This window comes from Pungitius pungitius, chromosome 3 (assembly GCF_949316345.1).
Source record: "Pungitius pungitius chromosome 3, fPunPun2.1, whole genome shotgun sequence".
NCBI classification, from domain to species: domain Eukaryota; kingdom Metazoa; phylum Chordata; class Actinopteri; order Perciformes; family Gasterosteidae; genus Pungitius; species Pungitius pungitius.
In genome coordinates, this window is record NC_084902.1 from 14,661,491 (window position 1) to 14,677,296 (window position 15,806).

Genomic DNA, 15,806 nt, shown 5'->3' on the forward strand with positions numbered 1-15,806 from the left:
TGACTCAAATAACCACCCGTTACAACCAAGGTGGGCATAAGAGCATCTCTGAACGCACAGTACGTCGAACTTTGAGGCAGATGGGCTACAGCAGCAGAAGACCACACCGGGTGCCACTCCTTTCAGCTAAGAACAGGAAACTGAGGCTACAATTTGCACAAGCTCATCGAAATTGGACAATAGAAGATTGGAAAAACGTTGCCTGGTCTGATGAGTCTCGATTTCTGCTGCGACATTCGGATGGTAGGGTCAGAATTTGGCGTCTACAACATGAAAGCATGGATCCATCCTGCCTTGTATCAACGGTTCAGGCTGGTGGTGGTGGTGTCATGGTGTGGGGAATATTTTCTTGGCACTCTTTGGGCCCCTTGGTACCAATTGAGCATCGTTGCAACGCCACAGCCTACCTGAGTATTGTTGCTGACCATGTCCATCCCTTTATGACCACAATGTACCCAACTTCTGATGGCTACTTTCAGCAGGATAATGCGCCATGTCATAAAGCTGGAATCATCTCAGACTGGTTTCTTGAACATGACAATGAGTTCGCTGTACTCAAATGGCCTCCACAATCACCAGATCTCAATCCAATAGAGCATCTTTGGGATGTGGTGGAACGGGAGATTCGCATCATGGATGTGCAGCCGACAAATCTGCGGCAACTGTGTGATGCCATCATGTCAATATGGACCAAACTCCCTGAGGAATGCTTCCAGCACCTTGTTGAATCTATGCCACGAAGAATTGAGGCAGTTCTGAAGGCAAAAGGGGGTCCAACCCGTTACTAGCATGGGGTACCTAATAAAGTGGCCGGTGAGTGTAAAACAGAGGAATAAAGAATCAAAAATGACAAGTTAAGTGTAAGATAGTGACCTGATATCTGATATTCCGTGATGTAGCTTTAATCTTCAGGAGCCTATAACATCTCCTGTGTATGAAAGCAAATCTATCATCACACTTGATGATAGATTGACAGACAGATAGATGACAGATGGCTCAACTGTTTATTTGAAATTAATATTATGCATTCATATAAGTCCTTAAAACTAGCCTTTGATTCTAATACGTTGCCATGGAAATGCCTCCGTCAAAGGGACCTGGATCCCCTCGGTCTGGTTTGGTGGTTTGTGGGTCTAAATACCAATCACGGTTATGTTATGTGCAGAAAAGAGGCGGCAAATCCTTAAAAATGCAAATGTGTTCCGAGAAATATACAAATTTGTACAGGCTATAAAGCTATTTATTGAAATATGTGTGGGATTGTGCTTAACATCCACAAGCAAACATGTATTCCTTATTCAGTTGACATTATGTACAGCGAAATGAAAACACTACATTTTGCTTCATTATCAACATTTCGATTTTTGAATAAATCTAAATATTTGTTTTATGTGTAGGCAGCTAACGTATCTCACCTCTACCACATGATGTATTAAGAGCTTTTAGAAAGTACCCATCTTATTTGTGGATTAGTTGTGTTATTCATGGTGTGCGTCCTTTATTTCAAAACATGGATGAACTCTGGCTGGACTCAATGAGTCTGAACTTGTTAAAATTGAATATGGATTGTTGAACACGATTTCCATTCCGTGTTGAAGGTCAAAGATCAAATGACCCAGCAAATTCGTATATTTTTTACGTTCTTGAACGTAATCAGAGTGTCAGAGAGGATGTCAAATGACCACCGCATGTTTTGTTATGGTCAATGTTATTGCTAAAACAATCATGATTAACAATAACCATGATGAAAAGGTTCATCCCTGCATGTAGATATATAAATGTTTGCATTCAGTACTGCAAGCATGTTCATTTCACATGTTCAGCTTTTGAAAAATGACATTTCCACCCAGATGCTCTTCCCGTGCCTAATGTTTTCGTACACTGCTCCTTTATGAAAACAGAAAGTTGGGGCCCTGATCTTATAATTACTTGACTATCACTCTTGTGTGAAAATGGCTCAAACTTAAATGTATACAAATTACGGTACGTTTCGCTAAAGGTGTTTTGCCTCACTGCTTCTTTCATCCTTCTGCTTTTGAGAGGCAGTTTGAGAGTTATGTTCTGTATAACTGTATAACGGTGTCCTTGATCTATCTATCTATCTTAGTAATACAGTATTTGCTTTAAACCATTCATTTTATTTTAGGATCACATGATTTTTTTTAGCAAGGCTGAGAGGAAAGGTTTGATGTTGAAGATGTTGATTGGGGTGTAACTCCGAAAAAGTTACATACATCAATTGTACTGGAATTGTCAATGGTGGCTTTGGGATGAAAATGTACCTATTTCTCATTTTAAAAGCGCTAAGAACTATATTGCCGCTCAATGGTTCTCATCACGGCGAATGCCGAGCTGCCAGCCTGCTGCTAACGGCGCTGAAAGAGCTAACAGTGTTGACCTGATGGGCAACCGGGACGCCGCCGTTGGTCTATCTGTGTTCCTTCCTGTCCTTCTGAAGAATAACCAATACAACACATTGCTGTGTGCCATATGACAGACAGTTAGACGACACGGTGGGTTTTGTGCGAGGCAGCTCAGGAAAGAGACTGTAATTCTCTCCTGCTGTCACGTAGGGGTGAGACTCCCTCCAATGAGGCTTTGAAGAAAACCCCTGCTTGTTTCCAAACTTGTTAAACACAGAGATGGTGTTAACATGCTTTGTTCCTTTACTATTGCACAACCCCCTCCTCCACACACACACACACACACCCCTCCTCCACTACCATATCCAAACATTCCCCCTTTTCGATGTTGAGTAAACCTGCAGAGTAACAGCGGAGGAAGCTTGGCCCTGATTCAGTGCAGTGGAAGAGCCGGGGGGGCCCGTGGGACACTCAGGTTACCAGCATCGAATCCTGCAGTATTAGCAGGGCACAGCGAAATAACAGCCTGCCATCTGGAACCTATGTTGAAGCCATCCGAGCCTCGCAGCGTTCAATCACACTGACCTCAATTAAGTGTTATTTGTTCAGTATTTTTATTCACCCCTTCCTTTGCCTCCAGATCTCTCCACCGTCTCCTGTAGTAATGTGACACACTACGTCGGATCCACAGCAATGGCTTTAGAGTTTAGGTTTTCCTTACCGGGCCCCGGACTCAGTAAGAGCTTGGCCATTAAACTTTAAGCAAGTCCACCTCATGAGTGGTTTCAGGAGAGAGCAGCTCAAGTGCAGGGGCATAAAGGCTCGTCTTTGTGCCGTAAAGATGCTCCGCGGAATGCCGGGTTGAGTGTTTTTTTTTTTTTGGGGTGGAGGGGGGGGATGGCCTCATGCTCATGACTCAATGTGGTCTTTCTTGACCCCACTTAAACAGGAGACAATGAGCACATGTGAGCGATCTTTCCTGTTCGGAACCTTGAAACTCCAATCCTCCTTCTCTTGCCCCCTCTAAGGGGACATTTTACTATGCTTTTCATTGTGGTTGGGCTATGAGAAAGTTTGTGGAGAACAGTTCAGTTAAATAAAAGGAATATCCTCTAAAACTAATGGGAACAATGTCAATATTGGTGGATGGTCGCTGAATTCAAATCAATTCCTTTGTTTGCATTGCATAGTTCAATTTACATTTAACTTTTGAATCATAATTATATATATATATATGAGTGCAAATGCTGTTTTCCTCTGTGCATTTCTAATTGGTCTCAATGGCTGCATTAAGCCTACAGTTTATTACACTTTTAAAAGAAGTCGATTTTTAATGGCAGTTCCTTCCCACTTAACTCCACACAAATTGAATGTGGTCTTGAGTGGCAGTCATCTTTCAGCTAAGGTTGGGTTCCTTACAGGCGAGGCAGAGATTTGCAGCATTTCAGGAGACATGCCTGCAGGAACATTTCTATCCAGCTGATTTTTTCATCTCGTAGATGCAATTGGGAGCAGTATTTCTCCATTGAGGTCTATTATTAGTTTATTGAAAAAGCATTGAAGGAAAGTAGAGCTTTGTTAGGAATATGTAAGAAAACGATCATGTACACAGTACATGTCCTTCGAGAGAAAATAGAGAAATTTCATATTCAGTGGTTCACATTCGCAGGAGGAGATTTAATCTCTGCTTCCATAGTTTTGAGACGAAACTATTCGGTCTATTTGGTTTCTTGACTCAAAGATTACAAAAAGAAGATATATATACATATGAATGTTATAAGAAATTATGAAAAGCCTTAGTAAACATTTCCATTAGGGAAGTGGTTGAACCTTGGTTGGGATTAATCTCTCACTTTGTGCATGAAGTAATGTCATAGAATTTGAATTAGAATGTTTTTACCTCCCTGAAACGACCAACGTTAAGCATAACCTTTCAGTGAGGTATTGCCATTCCTTTATGAGTTTTATGCTTTTTAGGTTTTATCTTTTCCCTGATTAAAATTTCATCGTGGCCCCAGAGGTCTAGTCTTTGTAATGCAGGCAAAATATGCAAAAAAGTGCGAGTAGGAAAGATGAAGCTTAAGGGAAGAAGTGATGCGGCTATCCTAATGGCACGCTCATAGCCTGGGGAAGTAGAGGGGATTATTGCTAGCGCGGTCCTTATGTAAATATCTATTTGTTAAACCTGAGTTAACCCCCCCCCCCCCCGTGCCAAACAGTTTGTATATTACATTTTAGCTTTTGTTTTTGCAAAGGACGAGTGAACAGCGTCCTATTCGGCGTTCAAAACACGTCCTCCAATTCCGAAAGAAATAAGAGAGGACGAGCGCCTCTCTTATCTTTATTTACCTTTTGTGATGAGTGAGCACTAGTCGGAAAAATAAATAATGCCTTGTCCTGTGGGCCACGCTGTCAGCGCGTCGCGGTGATGGTCGGTTGCCAGAGATGCCAAGTAGATACCGGTGTACGACTGGCATTTTGAATCCTCCACTAAATATCCCCCCGCTATCAGTGACAGGCATCAAGAGGAGAGTAAAGCTTTTAATGGCTGCACAGACACATCTCACAGGAGTTCCCAAATGGGGGACGCAGGGAGCGCTGCGGGAGGCTTCTGAGCCCGCTGTCATTTCACAGTGCTCTCTGTTTGCTCACCGAGCCCTGGACGCCTGCTGCTCACATGTACGCAACGCGTTAAAAATGCCCGAAAGCCCGAAAGCCTGAACCAAAACGGTGTTCCTGCACTGAATGATACTGCATTTCCGCACGTAGGGCGTTTCTTTTTTATCGTTTGAACTCTAGTCAAGATCTAGCCACACTTTAAACAATAGGCAATGACGGGCTCAGCCTCAGCCTATGTTGTTAGCCTCTCCCAAACAAGTAATTCAGCTCTGAAAGCAGTTTGCCCCCGTATCCATTTGGTTAATAGATCCATTAAGCGGCATGGCGGGAGTGGAGCGCGGCGGCGGCTGCGTGCAGCGCAGGATGACGTGTTAATTCTGGGTAATTTATTACCCTGGTTGTCGCCGTGCGAAGGAGCTCCCTGACAGATCCCGTCTCACTGGGATGCGTCCGCGGCCCGGGCTCCCCCTGTGGGCAACCGCCTCCTCAGCGGTGGCTCCCAACATTCGCCGCTCACATCCGCTGATGCAAGTGTGATGTAAAACCCCGGCTGCTTGGGGGAAACAACAGTGCGCACGGCGTGGCATTATTTCTGAAGGGCAGTCTTTGAAGGTAGGAGGCTAAAAGCACACCTGTGGAGAGGGTAATCAAATCCCCGCCCCACCCCTCCAGTATTATGGGCTCTCGCCGGCGCTCATATGGTTTTTATTTATGGAAGTATCCTTTTCTGTCTCGGGCCGGGCCCTGATTAGATCATGGATGCTGATTGTGGCCCGGAGCTGTGGTGATCAATCCTAATTTACTTGGAGAATTAAATTTATACATCGGAGGATGTAGTGCCCTGCCCCGGTAGATGAAAGGGCATTTCCCTCTTGCGCATCAACAATTACGATGACAGGGCGGGAGAGAAAAAGCAAAGCAAAAAGAGACGTCTTTGGTTTTGTTTTGTCGTGTGTTTTCACAAGATGTTGCATGGGGGTAAAAGCTCTTATAAAGACTGCGAGTTGATAAAGCGGGAAAAGTAAATTGCACAGTGCGTAAGCTTGAGCGCTGTCTAATGTGCAGCCGTCGGGAGCAGAGAGTGCAGACCGTGGGTGCCTCAGAGGCAGAGGAGAGGGAATCGGGCAGGTCAGCACTGCACTGCCGAGCAACCCGTCAGCCTTTTCATGTCATAATCAGTTAGGGGCAAATCAGCATACACCAACTCAGCGCCTCGGGAGACTCCTTTCAGGGCCCGTCTCTGTAATGTTGTTCTTTTTGCTCCACGAAAGGGATTTTTGTTTTCCTTTTTGAAATGGTGATGTTGTGGTGCTCTTATCTTCAGCTCTGAAAGAAAAAAGAAGAAACAAGCACTGTGTGTGTGTACAGCAGGCCACTGCAGCATCCACGCCTGCTAGACGGCACCTTCCTGCAGCCCGAGCTGTCGTCCAATCGATGATCAAGCTATGGAGTGATTAGCCCCACCCAGAGGCTGCTGAGATGGGAGATGTGGGATGTCAAAGCAGGGCTTGTGGAGATGACTCAGTTGGGCACTTAGAGTAAGAGCATCACCATGCAGGAACCCTCCGTCTAGCTTTGCTGTGTGCGCTGATTTTTTTTTTTTTTACTGTTTAAATTGAACAGCCGCTGGTTTTTATTGTTTCTTAAAGCGGAGCTGCCCTTGCTGCCTGTTGTGCACGTACATCAGGTCATCACGCGGTTTATATCCTCCAAAGCCCCCCCCCTCTCACATAGCTTTTCAATTTGCGATGACCCAGCTGAGATCCATATTATCGCTGTTGTGGGGAAACCTAATTAGCCCAGTTATTGTGTGATTGATTGACGTTTGAAACCAATAGAGTACTACTCACTGTTTGGGAGTTTGCTTTGATTGGGGAGGATTATGATGTATTTCCTGTTTGTTTATGTATGCGTAAACTGTGTAGGAATCAATGAATCATTGTAAAGCATTGTACTTAAAAGTTCTTCCTCTAGAACATCATTGTCTGCTTTTCCAAATCGGTCTGGAGACCTGGACTGGTGAAGCCCGCTGGTGGTCGCAGGGAGGAACGCACACGGCCGACCTGTTAAAATAAAAAAATAGGTCAAAATGATGTCGCTGCGACATGTACTGCTCTGCAGCATTTCCAAATGTAATGAGGTTGATTTATTTGTCCTTTTGAATTTAACCGACATAAAACAAATCAGAGGGTAACTTATTTTCCTCATGCGCCTCACCCCGCCCCGCCCCTCTCTCTCTCTCTCTCTCTCTCCTCTCCCTCCCCCTCTCTCTCTTTCTCTAATATACCGCTCGCCCTCTCCGACCGCTCAGTCTTATTTTAAAATGATTTGCGAAGCCGACAGCAGACTCGAACCCTCAAAAGGCTCCTGTTCCTTTGGTGCTGTGGTTCTAAAAAGGTTTTTATGAAATCATACACAAATCTGCCTCATGTCCCAGGAAAACCTACCAAGCATATCTAAGAGAAGGGAAGCTTGAAAAGAAATTGTTTCTCTCCCGAGCTACAACACCTCCCTAGGACAGCAGTGATGGATGGTTGGAAGACCTTATTAAGTCTGTGATCTTAGTAGTGCGCTTCCTTTCTCTGGATCGACACGAGTAACGCATCATGCGGAAATCTCACGACTCCCATATTGTGAGGGAGTTGTAATTGGTATCCGGCAGGACCGCAGTATCTCACAGTCTCTGTGACGGGAGTTGTTCTGCTCAGGGCTGCTCCTGAGGAGCCACGCGGTTGCCATGTATTGCCTTTGTCCTCATAACCTGGCACACAGGGAAACAGCAGGGTGGGGGATTTGCACCGCGCATCTCGGTTCAAGGAAGAAAAGCGTGTACTAGGTGAGCTGATTTCTAATGGACATTCCTAAATACAGGCGTAGGAGGATGGATGCATGTTGGGCTTTATGATCGCAGACTTCATCTGTAATTAGTTCTTTCAGGCCATCAGAAATGAGACTTGTAAAGTTGCTTGCTTAAATGAAACCCAACAAGTGGTCCATTAAGACACATTTAAGACAATTTCAACAGCCACAAGTCCACAGGAATCTGGCTTGACTGTGCAGAATGTGTTTGATTTGGGGAAGCTTCTTAGTGTTTTTCCTCCTTTTTCTTCCGTTTCTCCTCCATTTAATCAATCTGGGATTGAAAACATCTCTGGGTGATTAGTCCATGATCTATTTATTCACAATGTATTTACATCTTTCTTTGAACGGCTGCACATTAACTAAATGTTTACTAAGAACATGTTTTAACCAGAAGTAGTGGATGTCACACTTACATCACTGTTACTGTTACTAACCGTTTATCATGCACCATGTTTGGATCCAATAAACTGCAGGATCGTTAGTGGCATTATGGTGTGATAACATCAGTGACTCATTGTGTAAATATTGAATTTTCTAACAAACTGTAGACATAATATTTTATTATTTGAATAAAAACCTGTGAGCCCCCTGCTTTAATTCCGGTACCTGTAGAGCTAAATGACCTCTGCAGCCTACTCAAGATTGAATGATAAACTGATAAAGTTAGGGTGTAAAAAAACTAAAGAAATGAGCTTTTACATTATGTTGTGTCCTCTGTTAAGTGGTACCATCAATTGCATGAATAATCAAGGCCAATTCAAATTAGGTCCGTGCAATCTAAGTTGTTTTGTTATAACGAGACCAAGTCAAGCACCATTTCATAAAACCATTGGCACTTGACTGTTTTTAGTGCTAATCTCAATGGAAATGGTAAGGCATAAAGAGCAACCGGAATCCAGGAAGCATAGTTTGTGCTTTAATGAAGATTTGTTAGTCAATCATGATGAAAAATGATTTACAGCAAGATGAAGATAGCTGGAAAAGACTTTGTGGTGATGGTTTACAATCCATTCAAAATGAAATACAAGCCATGCGGGTTTGAGCTCTAACTCTTCAAGGGAAGAGCATTGGACACTACCAGTAGCTTTGCATTAGATGATTATGCAATTATTTATGTACTTGTCACAGTCAAATAAACATGAAATGAACCTGGCAGCAGGGCAACTTATTGTGGAACCACACATTATGTTAATTTACAATAGTCACCAAAATGTAACACTTCTCATATCAAGTTCCTGCTTGGTCATACATTTATAAATGTTGTTGCAGAAGAGCTCCAGTGTAGCTCTCAGAAAGCTTATGATATCACCTGATAGATGTCTGCAGACGGTTTTGCTATCAGCTACAGGAGAGGCATCATCCGGCTCATTGTGCAGCAGAGGTCAACACGAAGTATGTGAAAGAGTGCATAAGTAATAGATTAGATAGATAGTACTTATTGTAATGGCTCTTAGTAACGTTTTATTGTCAACACCGGCACTCGTCAAGTTTTGAGGGATTGTTTTATCCTATTTACCTCTAGCAGTTACATACAATACTTTTTTTTTTACTAAAAAGCCCCTTAGTTATCTGTCTCTGTGATTTAAGCTTGTTTGTGTCACAGACCATATCTAAGTAGAAGGTAATTCCAATGAAAACTGTTCACTTCAAAATCTGTCAATTATTCATATAAACGGTGACATTTCCTTCTGTAGAGATGCCGCTGTTAATTTTTTTTAATGGATTTGTTTTATGTGCTGTGAGCACCAGAAACTGGATTCCATTCTCTTCCAGGGTTTTATTACTAGCTTGCACGGCTGCTGGATTCTCGTGAAGTCATTCTCGTGACAGCCGTGGCTTAGGTGTGTGTGTGTGTGTGTGTGAGTGACGGCTCACCAAGAGACGACTGTTCAAAACAGCAATGACGGCTCACAAAGAGTTTAGAATAGTGGCTAAAATAGCGTTGGTTATATCAAACTGGAGAGTAGAACGCAACTGGTGGAAGAGCAAAAACGGTCTTTTCCCCCGTGGAAAATATGGTTTTAATCATCAGTATGTGTAACAAAACGGGTGGTGGCTCAGGTCAATTGTGTTACCAGGAGTGAGTGAAATCTCCAAGCCAGATACTTGGAAACCTGACATTTAAAAAAATAGATAGTCTACATACAGGGATACAATGGATTGTTGCAATTCCATTGAAACACTCCTTAGGGCTCGAGAACTGCTCTTCAAACATATATTTTTCAGTGTCATTCATTTCGAGCACTGGGTCCTGTAGGACCTCCTCAGGCTCCGGCTGCAAACACCAAACATTCGTAACAGTAACTTTGACAGGAGCAAGTCTACTATAATTTGATTGTTGCTTAGCGAGTATTAGGTTAAATTACTGCGGGCGAGATTATAAATCAAACTCTAGGCCTAGCCTTTGCAAGATAACGTGTGCATTAATCGTAGACTAATGAGAGGCGGGTCACCACTATGGCGACCTCCGCACTCAGCAGCCGCGCTCGGGGGACAGAAGCACTTCAGCCTCGTGGAGAGGTCCTCATTTAAAACCCGCACGGACCTCACATTCTTTTGTTGTCCCAGTTGTTTTCTCGGCATTATAATGACCCTTCTGGGTCCACGTGACTCCATCATATCCATTCATTTGGTTTAGAATACGTAGCGAGTGTGAAACATTCCTCACCTGCAGAGCACACACACGTGTTCCCACGTGCAGCAATATCGACAAGTGGTCATTTTCAGCATTTTGCTGCATATGGAAAAGGCCCGAGGACGTACATCAACGCAGAAAGTGAATGAATTGTCTCCGCGTTATTTACCGGCAGGGTTTTAAAGGCATTATCGCCTTCTTCCCTCTGTCAGGACTGAACCTTGAATTGCTGAGAGTGATTAGGAGCGGGGAGTGTGCTGCAGCAGCGGTCCCGGGCCACTTTTGTTTATGTTAAGGCTTTTACGCAGTCTGTTTCATTCACTGGCGGGGCTCACGTTAGATCCCGCAAGGAGGAGGCGGCTGCTGAGATGCCTGCCACCAGGCCGCCCCCCCCTCCCCCCCCCCCCTTCCAGTGTGACTTAGCACTACAGCATTCAGATTAGTTTGGCAAAGCTATTCAGCCCCTATCAGCTCCCCCAGCCACGTCGTTTTTTTTCCCCCTCTGTTGAAAACACACCTTTTTGTTGACCGAGGAGGCTTTTCTTTCTGGAGCCCAGGCATGTGAACGATTTTAACAAAAGAAGTAAGTGGTGCCTGTGTGGAGCGTTGCTTGCTCTCAATAGACCCCGTAGATGATGTTCTTGATATCCGCCCAAATTCCCTCTGTGTTGCGATAATGGCAGTTTTTGAATGAGGATGTTTGTTTGTAGTTTTGTGAGCTGTCATTAAGCCAATCACTGGGTGACAAGGCTGGATAATAAAAAGAAAACAAAGATACCAAACCAACATTTATTTGAATAGTAACTTGATTTCTTCCATAAAGTAATATATGTACTTTATTAATGCATTTTGGTTTGGCTCTATTACGACATATCATCACATTCGTATGGTCTCCCTGAACAGAAAAGCCATCCTGCCAAAAATATTCATCAGCAGTCGTTTGTCTAAAAATGTCATCGTTAATCAGGGACACATTATGTTCCAATCTTTCTGATAATTACGTAGTATTTTTACTAATTGTATTATTACAGAGAAGTAATCTCTAGGCACTTCAGACTGTACTCATGCCTCACACTGTGCATGTACTCGCGTGAAGCTAGAATGTTAGTTGGCCTTTAGTGTTGCATTTTGTGTCGAACATCTACGTCATGTAAAAAGCAGCAAGCAGTTAATCATTGTGAAAACGGGGTTGTGCACAGAGAGAAGACTAGATTCATCCGCAGCAGCTCTGAATGGCACTCCTCAGCACACTGCTAATTGTTTGATGGATAGTACGGAGCCTTTTGCATGTATATTGAACCCCAAACGCCGCCCACCTATTTAGACCCCATATTTAACTAACTCCTGTCACTGGAGCAATGGCCAGGAAGATTTGCCCGGTAAACACTCCAAACAGGAGCCTCTGTAACCCGCTGTGTGAGCTGGAGGGGGCCTGCTTTCATGGGTTGGTTCAACTTTTCAATCCCACACACATTTATTCGGCCATAAAAATGTCCTGTTTAGTATAATTTGGTTTTAGGGAGTTAAGGCGCACTGATTATCCAGAATTAAATAAATACAATCATAAAAAAAACATCTTAAGAATGAGCTTAAGCTCTGCCTTCTGTCCAGGATGGTAAAGTGGTTTTAATCTTGACTTGAAGTGGTGAACTCACACACACACACTCACACACTCACACACACACACACAAATTAATTGGCTGATCATCAAGGGATTTTTGTTGAACTCTTCAGCTAAATTATTGTTTTGTTGATAATTATTTTCATAATTTTTTAATTTTCTCTCCACATACACATCACTGCGTCTGATGCGTCCAAGCCATTGCTCAATGCTCCCTATTATTATGCTTATTATTATTATGCTTTTTTAACTGCTTAACTGCTTGCTTTACTTGTGTCCAGTTGTAGACAATTCAAATGTAAAAGGCAGAGTTTGCAATTGTTTTAAAAAAGGAAACAGAGCATCCGTCTTTTCTATTGTCCATCTGGAGGGACGTCAGTTGATTTTTGAATCACTAAATAGACATGAAGTCTTTCGAAGGCTTCTTTTTGGCACCGGTCATACTCTGCAGCTTAAGAGGAACTTGGTCTTTGAAATAAAAGTCAATTTTATCAATTCAATTCAGTGATTTGAATCCAAAGGCAAATGTTTTTCACTGGTCTTTGAAAAATAACGTTTTCAACTGAGTCTTTGTGTGTGTGTGCTCTCATTAACCTTCTCTTCCAGTTTCCAGCCACTTGTGTCAGCCCCTCGTGTCTCGTACCGTGAGACGATATTAACACTTAAACAATAGTCCTTTTATCAACTCTACTATTGAGAGATTTTGGGTTCAATAAAACCTTCTGTTTATTGTTGTATCCGTTCCAGTAAATTCTAATCATGTGGCTTTTCTCTTGTTGTTTTTGGATCCTTTCCCCAGGATATAGTCCTAGACAGTTGAACAGAAACAACAGCTTTGCTCTGGCGCAGAAACACAACAATAATGCCAGATACAGAAGAATAACACGTTGTAGTTTTACAGCAAGCTTTACCTAAAATAATTCTGGCAGCTGTCTGCCCTTGAGGTCTATATGTTTTGAGGACCTAACATTTGCATCATCTGTCATTGTGTATAGCCTCTTGGTTTGTTTTTTATTTTTTGTTAAAAAAAAAACCGCCTGTGGGTTTCCCATGGCCTCAAAGGTACGTCTCATGGCTTCCCAGCCGATTAATAATGTGGAGAAAGGAGATTGGCCGGAGCCCTGAGCCCAGCTCTTTGGAAACAAAAACAATGCACTTTACAGAACATTCTTGAAACTCTAGAAAGCTTCTTGTTCTCCGCTCTCTCGCATTTGCATAGCATCAAGGGTCTCGAGCAAAAAGGTAAAAATTAGCAACGCACACAAGCTGCATCTGAAATCTTGGGAGCAGCTGAAGTGCCCTTGCATAGTGGGGGCCACCCCCCCCCCCCCCTCCCCCCTCATGCGGCGGAGGTCCTTGTGTTGAGTCCCCGAGTCATTAATCACTAGGGTCTTTTCAGCTGTCAATACAATACAAAAAGAAAAGCCCCAAACCAAACAATAGTGTCTTCAGTAAAAACATTTCTTTTCAAGCAGGGAGAAATATACTCCACCAGGGATTATTGTTTATTGTTGTGTCCGGCATGACTCTCATACAGTATTCATAAAGAGCTTAACACAAGCAGATTGTCACTAAATAAAACTTGCAGAGGTATAGTTCTTATCTCGTTTTTTTTTTTCTTCAAAGAGCTGTGGTCCTTATCCAGTGACTTGCACGTAGTAAAATACACTTAGCATGGACATTCTGCAACACAAATGATCAAGATGTTTTATTTCATTATATGTAATTATGGATATGTCTTTGTGAGAGTGCATTTGAAAGACACAAGGATATATATATATATATATACATATTGCTGCAATATTCCCTGTGTTCGGTAATTGAGCTTCAAAGTACACAGTGACCAAGCCTTTAATCACGTTTATATCCACATCGACGTTTGTTAATCCAACTCAATACCTTTAAACCATGTGGTCTCTTAGAAGGAGCTGTTTGCAAGGCAATGTCAGTTATATCATTTGATATTACACATCCATTTTTTATGTTTTATAAGAACAGCAGTATAATTTCTCCTTTTTTGAAAATGTTTTTAACAGAGAATAATGACACAGCAAAACCCAAACCAATTAAATTACTTTTTTTTTAAAGGTTTACTTCATTTCAATTCAACAGTTAGTCCTTCAAGGCACGGAAATGAAATAGCTGAATGTCCCTGTTGATCTTGTCCTCTGTGTTTTATTTGACGGTTTCAGATTTTAATCATCTCTGCTGTTTCGTTCTAGCCCTCGATTTGTTTGGCTCCTCCGTTTTCAACTGGTGATGATTTGTGACTTATAAACAACATAAGTCATGGAAGGACACATGCCCGCTTTTACAGATGCCGGAGGCTCCCCGATTCTATAGGGCACATAAAATAGAAAATTTGTGGGAGACTTGCCCCGTAAACTTTATAGGTGCCAGATTTGTTGTGCCATATTTTATTAAAACTAATCCAGTGGGTTCTTTGCGCTCTCCCCGTGTGTGCTGAGCCATGCATACACTGCTGCTTGGAGACATGCATTTGCATTTTAGCGATCTGCACAGTCGCTCGGCCACGTCCTTGCATGTGTGACTGGATAGTATTAGTGAAGTTTTTTTTTACAGTATACCTCTTTAAATCTTAATTAAACACGGGTTGCGAGTTATTCGATGTCTGCTGATTTGAAAAGGTCCCAATTAAAAGTCAACGCCATTTGTCAAGATATCTTTTTCACACATCAGGTATCCTAATCTATTGTTTGCGTTTGTCCTCCACAGAGTCACTCAAACTAAGCTGGCAGTGTAAACGTCGTCTGGTGTTGAGAACAGCGCGCAGGCAGCCATGGAAGTGAAGGAACGCAGACCCTACCGCTCGCTCACTGCTCGGCAGGACACAGAGCGCCGGTACACCAGCTCCTCTGCAGACAGCGAGGACGGGAAACCCAACCCCAAGTCCTACAGCTCCAGCGAAACTCTCAAAGCCTTCGACCATGACTCGAGGATGGCCTACGGGAGCCGTGTCAAGGAAATGGTTCATCACGAAGTGGACGAGTTCAACCGCCAAGGTTGGACTCAGCTGTTCCCTGTTTTATTAAAGATTCTGTGACATTATGTCAATAGAGGGGATGGTGGTTGATATAAACATGCTATAACTGAGCATCAGGCTGAGGCCACATTACCGCGTGATTCTCAATATTAGCGGCATTGCTTTTTCATGAAAAGTCCCTGGGTAAATCTCATTCCTTTGCTGCAAAAGGTCACTCTGCACGGTTTGACTATTAACAGAGGTGGCCAGGGATTGAATTACCATGGCGGGGTTAAAATCTGCATGAAGAACATGCATGCCTTTCCCTTCTCTTTCAAATGTATAATTGATCATCAAAACCAGATGTGCTGGCACTGTTGAGGTAGCCTCAATGAAATTCAAGCAATTATAATTAAAAAAATGAATTGAATGTCAATCAAAAATGGCGGCGGCAAGGAAATAAAAAAATAATTGTTTGTCCTTAATTGAATTATTTGATAGATTTGGGGATGTAGAGGGATTCTTATATGACCTGTGGTGCTAATTATGAATACCTTTGTGAAGAACAAATAGAAGACCGATATCACAGCTTTCAATTACAGAATTGTAAGGCTTCCAGGCTGCAAATATCTAGTTTGAAAATTGCTGTTGTTTACAAACAAAATATTTATCCAGAATACCAGTTTTATATACTTTCAATACACCTTTAAAAATGTCCCTCTC

General features: G+C 42.7%; 1 protein-coding gene across 7 annotated transcripts in view; it reads left to right on the forward strand.

Annotated features, from left to right (window-relative positions):
* The window catches only part of tenm4 (teneurin transmembrane protein 4), a 130,259-nt gene that overhangs the window by 13,937 nt on the left and 100,516 nt on the right, over positions 1-15,806 (forward strand). For all 7 annotated transcript variants that reach the window (XM_037454900.2, XM_062561250.1, XM_037454979.2 and 4 more), the window contains exon 2: positions 14,837-15,123. In XM_037454900.2, coding sequence (XP_037310797.2) covers positions 14,901-15,123 — 223 coding nt within the window. In that variant the 5' untranslated portion in view covers positions 14,837-14,900. The remainder of the gene's footprint in view (positions 1-14,836; positions 15,124-15,806) is intronic.